The sequence below is a fragment of the Rhizophagus irregularis genome, chromosome 31 (genome assembly GCF_026210795.1).
Source record: "Rhizophagus irregularis chromosome 31, complete sequence".
NCBI classification, from domain to species: Eukaryota; Fungi; Glomeromycota; class Glomeromycetes; order Glomerales; family Glomeraceae; genus Rhizophagus; species Rhizophagus irregularis.
The window spans coordinates 2,723,402-2,738,977 of record NC_089459.1 but is presented as its reverse complement, the minus strand read 5'-3'; the positions used below and the strand labels follow the sequence as shown (position 1 = coordinate 2,738,977).

General features: G+C 31.2%; 3 protein-coding genes across 3 annotated transcripts; 2 read left to right on the top strand and 1 right to left on the bottom strand.

Annotated features, from left to right (window-relative positions):
* Positions 1–26: 26 nt before the first annotated feature.
* On the top strand, positions 27–6,153 carry OCT59_022712 (uncharacterized protein; the record flags this gene model as incomplete). Its single annotated transcript, XM_025315580.2, has 5 exons — positions 27–34; positions 116–209; positions 291–398; positions 469–540; positions 638–6,153. The coding sequence occupies 5 exons, from the start codon at positions 27–29 to the stop codon at positions 5,906–5,908; spliced, it is 5,553 nt and encodes a 1,850-aa protein (XP_025182435.1). The 3' UTR covers positions 5,909–6,153.
* Positions 6,154–6,344: 191 nt separating this feature from the next.
* On the top strand, positions 6,345–10,365 carry OCT59_022711 (uncharacterized protein; the record flags this gene model as incomplete). The annotated part of the gene is made up of 7 exons (XM_066144943.1): positions 6,345–6,687; positions 6,767–6,851; positions 6,956–8,650; positions 8,735–9,047; positions 9,118–9,850; positions 9,935–10,081; positions 10,147–10,365. The coding sequence occupies exons 1-7, from the start codon at positions 6,373–6,375 to the stop codon at positions 10,363–10,365; spliced, it is 3,507 nt and encodes a 1,168-aa protein (XP_066006357.1). The 5' UTR covers positions 6,345–6,372.
* A 77-nt stretch (positions 10,366–10,442) lies between these two features.
* On the bottom strand, positions 10,443–14,724 carry OCT59_022710 (uncharacterized protein; the record flags this gene model as incomplete). The annotated part of the gene is made up of 7 exons (XM_025315579.2): positions 10,443–11,204; positions 11,278–12,000; positions 12,062–12,228; positions 12,297–12,753; positions 12,832–13,433; positions 13,531–13,734; positions 13,816–14,724. The coding sequence occupies 7 exons, from the start codon at positions 14,722–14,724 to the stop codon at positions 10,679–10,681; spliced, it is 3,588 nt and encodes a 1,195-aa protein (XP_025182433.2). The 3' UTR covers positions 10,443–10,678.
* Between the last annotated feature and the right edge of the window lie 852 nt (positions 14,725–15,576).

The window sequence follows — 15,576 nt, the reverse complement described above, 5'->3', positions numbered from 1 at the left end:
GATCCGAAAAAAAAAATACCAAAAAAATGGATTAGTAAGTTATAATATTTTATTAGTTATTACTAAATTACTAACAAAAGAGAATATAATAACCATTTACTTAATGATTTTTTAGTTATTGTTTAATACAAGTACGACTTGAAGGTCGTGACATACCAGTTGACGTTGGTTATTCACAAGGAACTTCTGTTCAAGCTGTGCTTGAAAGGGTAAGTAAAATATTAGAAACATTCATATCTTTAAATAATTAGATCATTTTAATGTTTTAATACTTTTGGTTTTAACTTTAGGCATGTAAAACTTTGAATATTTATGATTCTTGGAATCACGCTTTATATAGTGAATTATTTAAAACTTGGTTATGTGAATCACATTTATTATCATCATATCCAGCTGAAGTAAGTTATAATAATTATTTCATTACATATTATCTTTTTAAGTTATATTAATTTGTTTTTAATTATATAGGATACTTTAATAGTTCGAAAAAAGACACCTGAATATCTTGAACTTGTATATAATGAAGAAAATCCAAAAAAGGTTTTTAATTATTATTTTATTTTTTTATTATTTTTTATTTTTATTTTACATATATTTAATCAATTTCATTTTTTTTTTTTTTAAACAAATTTTTTAGCGTAAAGTATCATTATCAACAAATAATACCGTACAAACAAAACGAAGAGGAGTTTTTAGTACTACTAAAACATCTTTGAAAACGCGTTTTCATCCTGAAACAGTTTATTTAACTGCTATATTATTTTCAAGTGATAATAAAATATTAATTACATCAGGTACTAAAATGTTTCCTACTGTAGATGTAATAAAAGATAGTAAAATATTTACCAATTTTGAAGATGATAGTGAAGAATTTGCTCATGTTATAAGAACTTCTTTGGATTGGGCTACTTCATCTGAATTTGATCATAAAGATGATGATTCGGATTCTTTACATTCTTCTCATTCAAATAATACTGGTACTACTGATTCTTCTTCTGATAATAATAATTCTTCTCAATATTATGGTGATCAAGATACTTTATGGACTCGTTCTTTTGGTCAAGCTGCTTTAAAATTAAAGAATGAATTATCTTTAGAATCTTTAGGAACTTTATATGAACATGTCGTACAAATGAATACTTCAAAATCAAAATTTATTGTAGCCCTTCAACATGTACCAAATTGTATTAAAGATGAAATAGCTCCTGATCTCATAAAATCTGGTGTATTAAAATGGAAAAATTTTGATGAAACTAGTTCTATTTATCAAAAAGATCCTCATCCTGTTTGGTCTAATTTTATTGAAAAATGGTGTTCTCGTCAAACAAAATTATCTCCTGGACTTTATTTAGGTGTTTTATATACTGAAAGTACTTTACAAGGTATTAAAATTTTAGTACCAAAAGATCGTAAACAATTCATTCCTTTAGGTAAAGTAAGGGATGAAGCTACTATTACTCCTGAAGAAGCAAGTTGGATTAAATCTTTAACTTGTTTAAGTCAAGATTGTTTCATGGATTTAGCTATGGCTACTAGATCTGATCAAGATAATAATAAATCATCTTTAGGACAATTTCAATCTTCTTTTTTAGATTGTTATCATAAATTACAACTTGATACTAATTTAAATTGGGAATCTGGTGATATTTATGGTGATCAAACTGTTGATATTTATTTAGATTTACAAACTAATCAAATGTATACTATGATGGGTGAATTAGATGATAATATAATTGATCAATATAATGGTAATTCTTCATCATCTCAAAATGATTTATATTTAGATCCAAATATTATTAATAATAATAATAATAATAACATTTATAATAATAATAATCACAATAATAATAAATTTAAAAACTTTTATAAAAGTACTAGTAATAATAATAGTAATAATAAGTTAGAACAACAACAACAACAACAGCAACAACATCAAAATCATGATAATGATGATGATGAGAAAAAAGAACAAAAAGAAGATTCTCAAATAGAAAAAGAATTAGAATTTGAGAAACGAAAACAGCAACAACGGGAACAAGTTTCAAAAGATTCATTTCGAAATTCTATCAAATATAATGAGGAGGATCAAGAAGTAAATTATGTTATTGATGCTGATGATAATGGTAATAATGATAATGATGATAATATAGAAATTATAGTAAAAGATGAAGAATTAAATAATAATGATGATGATAAAGGAAAAATTTTTAAAATGTCATTAAGTGCTCCAGAATCTGAATATGATGAAGATGAAGGTGGTTCAATGGTTAAAACTTGTACTTCAACAGGTGGTGCAACTTCTGTTGCTGAAGAAATTGCATCTTCTTCAATTACCTCTTTTAACGTTGGAAATACAATTAGACCTTTCATTCGTATAATTTTAATTGTGAAACCTATGCGTCAACCACATCAAATTCGTGGTCCTTACTATTCTCGTTTATGTATGTTATATCCTTTTCCTTTATATGATGCTCTTCAACATGCTACCTTTAATACTTCATTATATGCTTGTTCTCGTCGTGCGATGCAAATTTTACAAGCTTCAAAAACTTATTTTACTCAAGAAGTAGTTAGACGTTTACAAAAAGTTGATAATTTTTCTGAAGTAAATGAACAAAATCTTGAGGATTTCTTTTTTGATCCTGATGAATTTAATAAAGTTCCTGATGATGCTCGTAAAATTCAGCAAGCTATTGATGTTATTCGTGATGAAATTGTTACTTTGAGACAACAATGGAATGCTTCTTCTTGGACAATGACAGCTATTGAATGGGATCGTCAAAGAACAATGCAAGCTTATAGTTTTGGTGGACGACCAATGACTCTTAATGTTTCCAGATCTGGTCCAAGTCGAGCTGCTTCGGTTTATAATTTAAGTCTTTCCAATAATAGTACTGATGAAGATAATAGTGTCAATAGAAAAAGATTATCTACCAACTCAAAATTTTCTTCTGATACAGTTTCACAAATTGAAATTCTTCGAGATGTTATGATTCATGCACCTGATCGTGCTTGGAATCATATTAATTTCTTAGGAATTCCAATACCTACTAATAATGAAGTTAATAATAATAATAATAATAATAACAATAATAATACAAATATATCTAATAATAATAGTAAAGATAAGAAAAAGAAACAGAATGATAAACAGAATTCCACTCAATCTTATTCTAGATCTATTCCACCAGTATTAGCAGCATATTTAGCTTCATCACCTGTTATTGTAGCTCCAACGATAAATCGTTCTTCTTCAATATCTTCTACAATTTCATCGATTTCATCAAATGCTTCTTCTCCAGGAGGAACAAGTATTTTACCTGCAAGAAAGAGATCCGCCGGACATCGTCTCATGAGAACTTTTGGTTTTGGAGGAAATCGAAATAATAATGTACAACAGCAACAAATCAATTATGGTGAATCTTCCGATCTTCTTAATATTCAAAGTAAAGGTGGTTTAGAAAATAATAAAAATCTTACGTCTAAAACAAAGAAAATGAAAGAACTTCAAATTGAAGAAGAAAATGATGATGATGATGATGATGATGATGATGATGATGATGATGATGATGCAATCACCATTACAATTCCTACTCCTTCAAATCAATCTCATCAACTTAATCCAATTATTCCATCATTTACCCTTGAATCTGCCGAAATTGAGGATGAAAAAACGGAAGTTCAATCTTATAAATTAGAAGAAAATGTGTTATTATCGAATTCTGAACAAAAAGAAGTTAAAAAGAATGTTGATGTTGTTATTTCAGCGGAAAATTTTGATGATTATAGTAATGTTGAAAAAGAGAATTTAAACAAAATTGATAAGATTGAAAATACTAATGAATATGTCGAAGTTAGCAAAAATATTATTGAGAATGAAAGTAAAATTTTAGAACCGAAATTAATATCAAAAGTTGATCCAGAATTTCAAAATTTAATTGATATTATTGAAAATAAGTCAAAATCACAATTGGAATCAGATACTTCTATAACATTACGTATTGAGGAAAGTAATATTAAAAACAACAATAAAACTTCTACAAATAATATAAATAATGAAGCTTTAAAACTCACTATTGTGAATGAAAAAGAGGAAGATATTAACGTTAATGCAATACTAGAAGAATCACCAATAGATCCAATAGATAAGAGTGAAAATAAGGATGAAATCATTAAAGAAAAGGAATCATTTAATATTGATTTGGAAAAAGTTGATGGAGCTGATACTATTATGGATGTTGATGTTGCAATTGACGAAAATATAGAATCTTTGAGCGCATCAAATAAAAAATTAACGATAGTTTCTGAAGATTCAATGAATAATACATTGGCTGCATCCAATTCTACTTCAACTTGTACTTCTACGACTCATACCACTACTACTTCAGCTACTGATACTCCATTATCATCAAGAGATTCATCTTCTCCATCAACACCTCATCCTAATCCTCCTCCGTCAACACCAACAAGTGGACTTGTTCTTACTCAACCGTCGCTTTCTAATGCTTCGTTTTCTTCTTCAGTTCCTTCCACTCCACATTTTCCTCCTCCTCTATTTTCACAATCAATTCCTCCAACACCTTCGACGCCATATTTTCCAGCTGAATTTTCACTTTCACTTTCACCTGAGACCTCAAGACCTGAAACTCCTGATTTTCCTCACGATTTATCTCATCAATCATCACCACCAACACCCCAGCTTGTTCCTCAGAAATTATCAGAAATAGAAACTAACGGTCCCCAAGTTCCTTTGTCTTCTCCATCATCAGAAACCCCATTACACACAATTTCATCATTTCCATCAACTCCACAATTTTCACCTTCAGCTCAAAATTCGAGACCTTCAACACCTCAATTGAATTCACCGACATTGTTTGAGGAATTGAAAAAAGCGACATTATATGCACAACCTCAATCTCCTACTGCACTTTATGAAGAATTGATTAACATACAAAAAACTAATTCTTCACCACCCTTCCAAATTTCTCCTCCCGTTTCTCCGTCATCACTTCCTCCTCTTCCCTTATCAGTTCCATCAACCCCTCAATCAGCATCGCACTTTTCGGTTTCTATTTTTAAAGAAAAATTTCCTACACCAGTCATCTCTACAAAAAATTTATCCCGAACAACGACTTCACCACTTGTTAGTCCTGTATCTAAAATATCAACCTCACCAATATCTACACATGTTGTAACTACTTCTAACACAAATTCCACAAATTCACCTACATTAAAATCACCTTCATTGTCATTGAATTCACCAATGATATCGAGACCTCCTCTTACTCGATCAAAATCGGCATCCGGACGACCTACACCTCCTCCTCCATTATCTGTTTCATCATCAGCTCGTCCACCACCACTTCCTCTTCCTCCAACATGGCCGACCCTTAAAAAAACTAAGAAACCTGAACTAAAGAAGGATGAAACGGAACTAGGGGCAGATCTGTTTACTCTTCAACGTAAAACACGTTCTAGAGCTTCAAGTCTATCTGAAGGAAGTAGTCTGGAATTGAAAAGGAGACAAGATTCGCATGGTTTAGATGAATACAATGAACATATTGGTTTAGAACAACAAAAAATAACTAACGATAATACTACAGGTTTAAAGATTATCTCATCTGGAAATGTTTCAAAGCCTCAGACAAATGGAACTTTTAAGAATCTTTACTTTGAAAAATCTTATATAGAGTCAATACCGAAAAATCATGAATTTTTAACGGACATTAAATCAACATCTTTAACAAAGGATGAACCAATTGCTACTAATGAAGTAAAAGAATTAAATGTAAACAGTGTAGTTAATAGTATCGCGAATAGATTTGAAAGTCGAATACTCACTCACCAAAATAATGATGGAAGTGAAAGAAATGATGGCGAATATTTACGTTATTTACAATTTTCATAAAATTCATTAAAGTTATTAAAATCTAACGTTGAATATTTATTTTATTAATATTTTGTATAGAAAATTTTTTCATATTATATTATTATTGAATTAGAAAAGAAAAATATAATATTTTTCTTTCTTTATCTTTTATTTAATATGTACTTATAAAAAATTATATTTGATTGTAGAGTTAAATTTTTTTATTTTAAATTTTTTTTTTTATTCTTGTTAATAAAAAAATATTTCTTTTGAATATCTCCTAAATATGGTTTTTAAAAATCGCGTAATTCATACCGGATATAAAAAACGTGCAAGCTCACTTTATTAAGTTACACAATAGACGCGTTACGTAACTTTTGATACTTAAACGACACATCCTGGTGCTAAATAATTATTTTAATAAATACCTGACTTCGTTCCTGCGGATTTTCGTTTTTCATAAAGCGATCTTATTTATAAGGAGTTTTAAGAGTCATTGAATTATGTCTTATGAGCACGTACCTGAGGCTTCTTTAGTGACTTTGACACGTCAAAAAGAGAATGTTTTCGTTGAGGAATCACGAAAAGCGTTAAAACGCCAAATAGAAGATAAAGAAAATTTTGAAAACGTTCAACACAACAAAGTTCAATTAACTGGTGATTGTAAGTCAATAAAAATACAAGCGACGAAATATAATGAAAAAGTGAAAGAAAATATTGATAATTTAGAAAGAAACGAAGATAAACCTACTTTTCAAAACCTTTCCAAGATTCATAACCTTTTGGTAGTTGACGTAAAAGATACACACAAATCCAAGGTGATCGATCAATTTATATTAAAATAATTTATTATTATTTATAAATTTTAAAATTATTTATTGACTTCGTTAATTATAGAAAGTGACTTTAATAAATGAAAATAATTTGGAAGAATTTTTGCTCAATTTGTGTGATTCCTGGATGGATACAAAGATTTTTAAGAGTTTGTACATATAAATATATATATATATTCTTTTTTTAAAAAAAAATTTGTATAATCATTGCTATTTGGTCATTTTTAACGTTATAATTACCCAATCAATACAGATGATACCGTTAGTATTTTTGGTGAATTTAAACATAGGACATGCACAGCGAACGATACGAACAATGTTATTATAATTGTCAACCCTGATATACTCGTATCATCTACCTGCGTTAGTGAAGCATACGGTTGTATGAGGAGGGCTATTTTAAAGGAGCGAATAAGTAGTGGCAATTTTAATACCGCATCTGCTATTCTTGGAACTCTTAGTCACGAGTACTTCCAAGATTGTTTAAAACATAATGATTTTTCATCATCTTATATGGATTTGACATTAAAACAAATTATGAAAAAAAATATCCCAAAATTATACTTTGCTAATTTAAAAGAATCAAAAGTTATTAAAGAATTATCGGAAAGAAAAACCATATACCATAATTTTGCTGAATGTTATATCGGTCAAGTGCCAAAATTTGGTTTGGGTAAGATCGAAAGCATTCGAGGCGATGAACATTCACTTGTTTGTATCAGTAAAACTTTGGATGTTGAGGAACGTATTTGGTCTCCAGCATTCGGTCTCAAAGGAGTTTTAGATGCTTCAATTGAGGTCAAAGTTTTAGAAAACAAGACTTTGAAAAAATATATTATGCCGTTAGAAATAAAAACTGCTTGGAAGGAGGATCATGCTCATAATTTACAAACAATATTATACTGCGTAATGATGAATGATCATTATAAAGTTGATGTCGGATCAGGCTTACTTTATTACGTAAAAAGCAGTAATGATCAAAAGGCAGGAAAATTAAAAAGAATTCATGTATCAGTTCAAGAATTGCGAGAAATACTAAAGACTCGTAACGAAATTGTATGGTATATCTCAAATCGACAACGGCATATTTTGCCACCAATGATTAAAGATTCTTATGTATGTGGTAAATGTAACATTAGGTCCACATGCTTTCTTTACAATAAGGCTTTCGAAAAAGGTACATCAGAAGAATCTGGCGTTGTTGAACTCTTTGATAATGCTACTGCACATCTTGAAGAAAATCACGTTGAATTCTTTCGAAAATGGGAAGAATTAATTAAGTTAGAAGAAGAAAATATGAACCAGATTCGACCACAAATATGGAATACATCACGTTCAAATAGTGATCCTACCCAAAGCCTTTATAACATGCATTTAGATTTGAATAGTATAATCGAATTTCCAGGGTCAACTGGATTATGTCAACTCAATTGCAAATTTTTTCAAATAGATTCTAAAGGAAGATCATTATTGGATACTCAATTCTGTATCAATGATTTTGTTGTTGTATCTTCTGAACAAGGACATTATGCTTTATCTACTGGCTTTGTGACTGAAATTACACCAGATTATATTTGTCTAACTTTGGATAAAAAACCTCGTGGAGGTCCGAAACACGCAACAGACTTTGATATAGAGTCTTGTCACAGTTTTTTAGGGTTACAAGATAGATCGAAAAAAGAAGAAATAATAAAAAATCCTTTAGGATTTGATTTGGCCACAACTTCTTATCGAATTGATCGTGATGAGCTGACTTCTAGTATAAAATTAGTACGACAAAATCTTGTCAGTCTTCTTATGGATGATTCAACTAGAAGGTTAAGACAACTAATTATTGATCTTGATGCACCACGATATAGTCGAACTTTTTCTACTCTAACAAATTATAATGATCTTAAAAAAGATTTGAATGAAGATCAGATTAATGCATTTGAATTGGCTTTGAAGGGTATGATTAAAATATATTAAATTAAAACTAATTAAAAAAATACATACAAATATTGACAACCATTATAAAAAATAAATCATATAGCCGAAGATTATGCATTAATTTTGGGGATGCCGGGAACTGGAAAAACCTTTACTATAGCCCAAATTATTAAAGCACTTTTACGTAGAGGTGAATCAGTGCTTCTTGCTTCTTATACTCATTCTGCCGTTGATAATGTCCTTTCAAAACTAAACGGTCACAGTAAAGAAATATTGAGAATCGGCGATAAAAGTAAAGTTCACAAAGATAATTGGCCATATATAATAGATAATAATAAATTTGAAAGTCTTGATGAATTCACCGAGTTCATTGAATCAAGAAGAGTAGTTGCAACTACATGCCTTGGGATGAATAAGTAAATTTAACAAATTTTATACATAAGGATTATCTAATTTTACTTAGTCTGTTTTTTTTTCTTCACATAGTCCGATATTTACTAAACGAAGGTTCGACTATTGTATCATCGATGAAGCAACACAAATAACATTACCTACTTGTATTGGACCACTTCGTTTTGCAGACCGATTCCTTCTAGTTGGTGACCATAATCAATTACAACCTTTAGTACTCAGAACAGAAGCTATTAAGAAAGGAATGGAAAAGAGTTTATTCAAAACCTTTACAGAAATTCATCCAAATGCAGTTGCAAATTTAAGATACCAATATAGAATGAATGAAGACATTATGAATTTATCCAATTCAATAATTTATGATAGTAAGATGCTTAACGGGTCAATGATTACGGCTCAAACACTTTTATACATTCCTAAATGGAACGAAGATTTTCTTTCCCAGTTTCATGACCCGGATTATTATTGCTGTCATGAAAGTTGTTGGCTAAAGGATGTAATTGATCCAAAAAGATCATTGATTATGATTAATACGGATAACCTTCTTACCAAAGAATATGCATTAAATGGAAAATATCAAAATGAAATGGAGGTTTTAATTGTTGAACATAGTGTCAAAGCATTATTAGCGGGAGGTGTAGCTGCTAAAGAAATTGGTATCATAACGCCATTTCGTTCTCAATTAAAACATATTGCACACAAATTTAAAGGTTATAATGAATTAGAAGTTTCGACAATTGATCGTTTTCAGGGAAGGGAAAAACAAGTTATAGTCTTATCATTTGTGAGATCGAATTCTGATCTGAAGGTAATGTAAAAAATGTAATGATTTTAAATAATAATTCCTTTAAAATTTTTTAAATTTTCATTTTTAATTCTTAATATTTGCAAGGTTGGAAACCTGCTTGAAGATTATCGACGGATAAATGTTGCAATAACTCGCGCTAAATTCAAATTGATCATTGTTGGTAGTAGATCTACATTGTGGGCATCGTCAACATTACGAAATATTATATATTATCTTGAAAAAAATGATATGGTAAATTTTTTTTCTTATGCCATTTTTTTAAATACAAAACCTACAAATAACGACTTCTTATCTAGATATATCAATTATCTAATAACGGATCTCCATATTGGCACGATGTTCCACTGTCCGTTGTATCAAGCGACATTAAAAAACTTGAAGGTTGTGCCGAGGCTACTAACGAAAATAACGAAAAAGAAAATGTTAAAACAAAAAGGTACAAGCCAATTAAATCGACAATATTTGTCGAAACAATTCTGAAGAGAAACACTGTCATAGGAGATATTGTTAATTAATATTTGACATATTCGCTTATTAATATTTATAACTTAATAAATAATTAATAAATGCAATAAAAAATTCAATATATTATGTACTATACAAAATTTGAATTTATTAAATTTATTAAGTTTTTGATGTTAAAAATAAATTTCTAAAATTTGCTCCCACAAAAACCGATGAAGTTTTTTTACTTACTTCTAATTAACATATGAACGTCGTTATGATGCTTTATTGCTATGTACAAATTATATATACATTGAATAGCTCTATTAAATATAATACTATTCATTGCACTCTCAATTGTCCAATATTATTCATTCTGTTATATTATCTTCTTCTCTTCTTTCTTTCTATCGGTTCTACTACACACTTCCGTTTTCTTGTCTCTATGTTATCTTCAGTATCTTCTACGAGGCTTATTGAATTTGCCTCAATATTTCCAAAAAATTTTGAGTTATCATCATCTTCCATAAAGTTACTTGAATCAACATCATCGACGCATTTTCTTAGATTGAAGACAATATCTTCAATGTCGTCATCAGAATCATCTTCAGATTCAACGGAACCATCTAGAGGGATTCCAAACCCTAATCCAATTCCTATTCGAACTGAATGTACATCGTTACCACTAACTAACTTTTTCAGCTCTGCATTAATTTCAGTGACAAAACTAGCACTTATACATGGAAGGTTAATGCGGAGATTTTCAGCTTCGTTTGCTAGTATTTCAATTCGTCTCACGTTTTCATTGATCTTAATACGTGCAGTTCTTGGTGCACGACACATAGCACAATACCAATGCTCATAATTTGGAGTATCTTCGGCTTTCATGTTAATACACTCACAATGATACCTAAATAAAAATATAAATATGAAATGATTAATAAAAAGATTATAAATAATAATTTAAATGAGGGCATATTTACCAAACATCGCATTTATCACAACAGATCATTTTCCCACCATAATCCTCTCCGCGGCAGAAGCAAAAATAATTCTTTCGATCATCACCGGCTCGATAAACACTTCTAAGTCTGCAATCCCAATGATAAAGAAAGTCGGTAATGTCAAATTCATTCAGTGGAACATCTTGATAGTCGTTCGGCCAGATATTTCTCGCTGTTTCATATGCAATGAGAGTTAAATTATTTTCCCAGTTCGCAGCATCATCAACTATACTTTCCATATCACCTAGAGGAAGACCGAACCTATATGTGCGGTTTATTTCGACAATGGGCGCAAGTTGTTCTAACGCTAAAGTATTTACTTTATTAACATGTTTGATGAGAGCTTTATAACGATCTTTACGTAATTGCATCAAATCCTTAACGCGTTGTGCCAAACTTTTTAAATGACGATCCGAATATCGAACTCTAAGAAAATAGCATGGACCTTCACAGCAACAGATAGCCATGTCAGTTACGCCAGTCACACAAGTTACGCATGCGCATTCTAAGCACAAAACCTTTTTTGTGCATTTAAATTGTAAGGCTGATAATCCAGTCCAGCTTCTACAAGTTATACATAGTGTTTCGTCGTCTTTCGGATCGGTCAAGTCATAGTTGGCTTCCGGAAGACGAAACCGTGAGGCAACCTCTTCGCGTCGCCAAAGCTCGTTCTGACAGACTTCAGTCAAGGATTCCTTCAATCTAATATAATTAATTAGAAAGAATTTTCCAATAATATCATACCTATCCATCAAATACATACCGGCTTAAAACCTTAAAGTTATTTATTTTCTTTAGACCGATATCCACCAGTAACTTTTCGTGAGAAAAGACTGGGTCTCGTCTGATTTTCTTATAATAATTCACGGATTTTTGTCCGAATTCTACCCAATCGGGTAATGCGAAATTAACAGCCTCATTGAAATTCAACTATTTTGAAATTGCAAAATTAATACAATGATCAATAAAACTTATTTATTAAATAATACGTTACTTACACCATGATTGAATCCGGCATGATAAGCTTGCGGAAATGTTATTACAAATTGATTTGGTCTTTGATCAATTGCAAAAACATCAATCCCCTCGCTTATGAGCGCCTTAGGATTCAAAATCGTTGTCAATTGGCTCAATAGATCTGGTTGATTCTGGAAGAGCTCCGGTAAGAGTCTTCCAGCCGCGGCCTCAAATTTCGCAGCACTTGCTGCTGGGACGCCGTACCACGTCTTCGTTTCGCCCCAATGCATATAATTGATGCTATATGTGTAATGATCTTCTACGTGCCAACAAAAAGCGCTAAACATCATGCCGACATATAGCCAGGGTATCATCATCCCCGGTATTGCTGGTCTGATGTGGCTCAAGAGAGATCCTGGAAGCTTCGGGAAGTTCCGTAAGTTCCAAGGATCTCTGCTATATGGATCTGAACTATGGGCCTTAGGACATGGAAATCCGCTTTATTTAAAGAAGCATGTTAATTATTATAAATTTTAGAGTTAGAACTAATCAACAAGCACACAACAATGATATTACCTTCCATAATCGATAGAACTATTATCTGCTCCATATAAGATTTCTGTATCATGGTCAGCAGACATTGCTAGTCTCCAGAATTCATTCTCAACGTGATCTTCTATATTAACCCCTTGCGGGACAGGACGCTTTTTGATGTACCTTTGTCTAAAATCATCAGCAATTTGTTGGAAGGCCTTTAACGTATACGTTTCACTGGGATCAAAACCAAATTTAGTTCCATATAAAAATAAACATTTCGGACAATGCCAACTAGCTTCGGGATGAATTTGGGAACGTTTGATTTTGAGGCATTTCGCGTGAAACGCCTTTTGACAATCCCCTTCGCATATTAATGGATCACTCCTAATAATGTTCCCACATTCCCCACAGACTTCTTCATCAATATCCATATTATCAGAATCAGGATCAGAATCGGTTTGTAAATTAATTGATCGGCCTTCCCTACATTCTGCCTTAACATCTGCGATATATGTTTCATAAGGCTCAACTATTTCCTGATACTTCTCTTTGATAGTCTTGGAAAGCGAAGTGCATTTTGCCGAATACCCATCTGGCCTAATTGCTCTTGCAACTTCAGCCCACTGTTTTTTGTTTGAAATCTAATTAATATAAAGAGAATAATGATAGCGAACTTCAATATAATTATATCGATATTAAACCTAAAGATAATGTAATAAACAAAATAAGTTGTTATACTTCTTCAGGACCGCCTTTTTCTTCGACAACTTTAGCAAGAAGATGTAGATCAATAGGAGTTCTGTCTACTAATGGCGGTTTTACAAAGTTCTTCTTCCCTTGCTGAGCATGAAACATCTGTAATTGTTGCAAGTAATTTAACTTGACTCGAGTTTGTCCTTCCATTGTATTAACTGTTTGCTTCCTGGTACTAAACTTAAATTCCTATATACAATGAAAATTTTATAAATAAATCATTAATTCATTATGGCATTAAAAAAAAAAAGTTAAGATTAAAAAACTTACTTCCGTATTTAGCACGAAGGGAGGTCTCCATCCTTCGGGGGGAACTATTTTGATGATACCATAACAATGACCTATATGTGCGATGCTTTCAATATATGCATAAGGATCCTTAAACTCTTCAGGAGTTGGATATAGAACAGGAGCTTCAAGAATATCCGTTTTTCGCGACTCTTTAGACGGGTCTTTGTATTGATATTCAGTTCGAACCGTAGTAAAGTCAAACGGTTCGTTGATAATAGGCTCAACCTCTTTCAATCTAATCGTCTCTTTTTCCACAGAATCCGGTACCAACCCGGAATTTTTACCGGATTCTACAGAAGGTTTTGCAACCGCAGTCGATTTTGCAGAACTAGTTGACATACGTGACCCTTGCATCCGCGAAAGTACTATTGAGCTAGTTGTTGAAGTTGACTTTGAATCCTGTGAAATGGTTTGCACACAAGACCCTTGCATGCGTGTTTGTCCTGGACTCGTTAATGAAGTGGGCTTTGAAACTTGTGAAATGGTTTGTACACGAGAACATTGCATGCGTGTTTGTCCTGTTGAGCTTGTTGATGAAGCCTGTGAAACAATTTGCATGCGAGACTCATGCATTCGCGAATTTGTTGTTGAGTTCACTGTTTTAAAACTAGAAGGTTGTAAATTGGGTTGCATGCGAGGTTCCTGTTTTCGTGAATGTAAAGTTGAATTCGTTAAAGTGAAATTAGAAGCCTGCGAATTATTTTCCATGTAATGCCCTTGCTTTTGTGAATGTGAAGTTGAGCTCGTTAAAGTGAATTTTAATTCTTGCGAGTTTAAATTAATACAAGTCTTTCGTGACTGAGTGTTTGCTTTCTGCACTTTTGTAAAAGAGGAAATAATATTTTTGTTCGTTGGTTGTGGTTTACTACCCGCTCTTGTTTTAACCATTTTGAATGAATGTTTAAGTCGCTTTTTTAAGAGTGTTAGGAATAACGAAAATTCTTGAATTTTACAACCACTTTGGGTAGAAGAATGAAGAAAAATTTGACGAGAGACAAAAACTTTTTTACTACTTCGAAGGAAGATGTGAGATAAACGTACGATAAAATTTCAACCAACTACTTTCTCGAAATTCTTTCATTGAATCACACGCCAAGCCACAATCATCCGATCCTCTTCCATTTTTATAATAGTTGGTACCTTTATATTCTAAGAAGCGTTACACAATTATAAGTAAAGAGCAAAAAATAATATAATGGTTTTTTTTTTGATATTCGCGAATATTCCTTTGATTTGCCGCAGCACTAAATCATATGCTAATATCTTTTTCTCAGCTTTTGCATTCGTTTTGTCTTTTAATAAAATGGACGATGTATTGTTCTATGGTTTATTTGGTAATTGAAATATAATTGTCAAAGAAATCTCTAAATTGTTACGTCATAAAATTATTATCACTCGCAGGATTTTTGGGGGTTCAGCTTCAAATTGGCATTTGCAATGTGCACAATACTATTTTAAAAACCGGTTTTTTAATGCACAAGTAAAATTTTTGCAGATTTGAACTTAAATGTAACTTGATTTATTTTGGTTAAATTAACTGACTGTACATATATGGATATATAAACCAGTATACTTATATTAAGGTAAAAAAAACGTAGGACAAAAAATTCATTATATTTGAAAAGTCGAATAAAATTTAATTTTAAATAATAAGCATACTGTTAAAGCTTACTGTTATAAAAGATATTTCAAAGAATTTTTTTAAGTTCTTTAATTTAATCAAAAATATTTATTCATTTA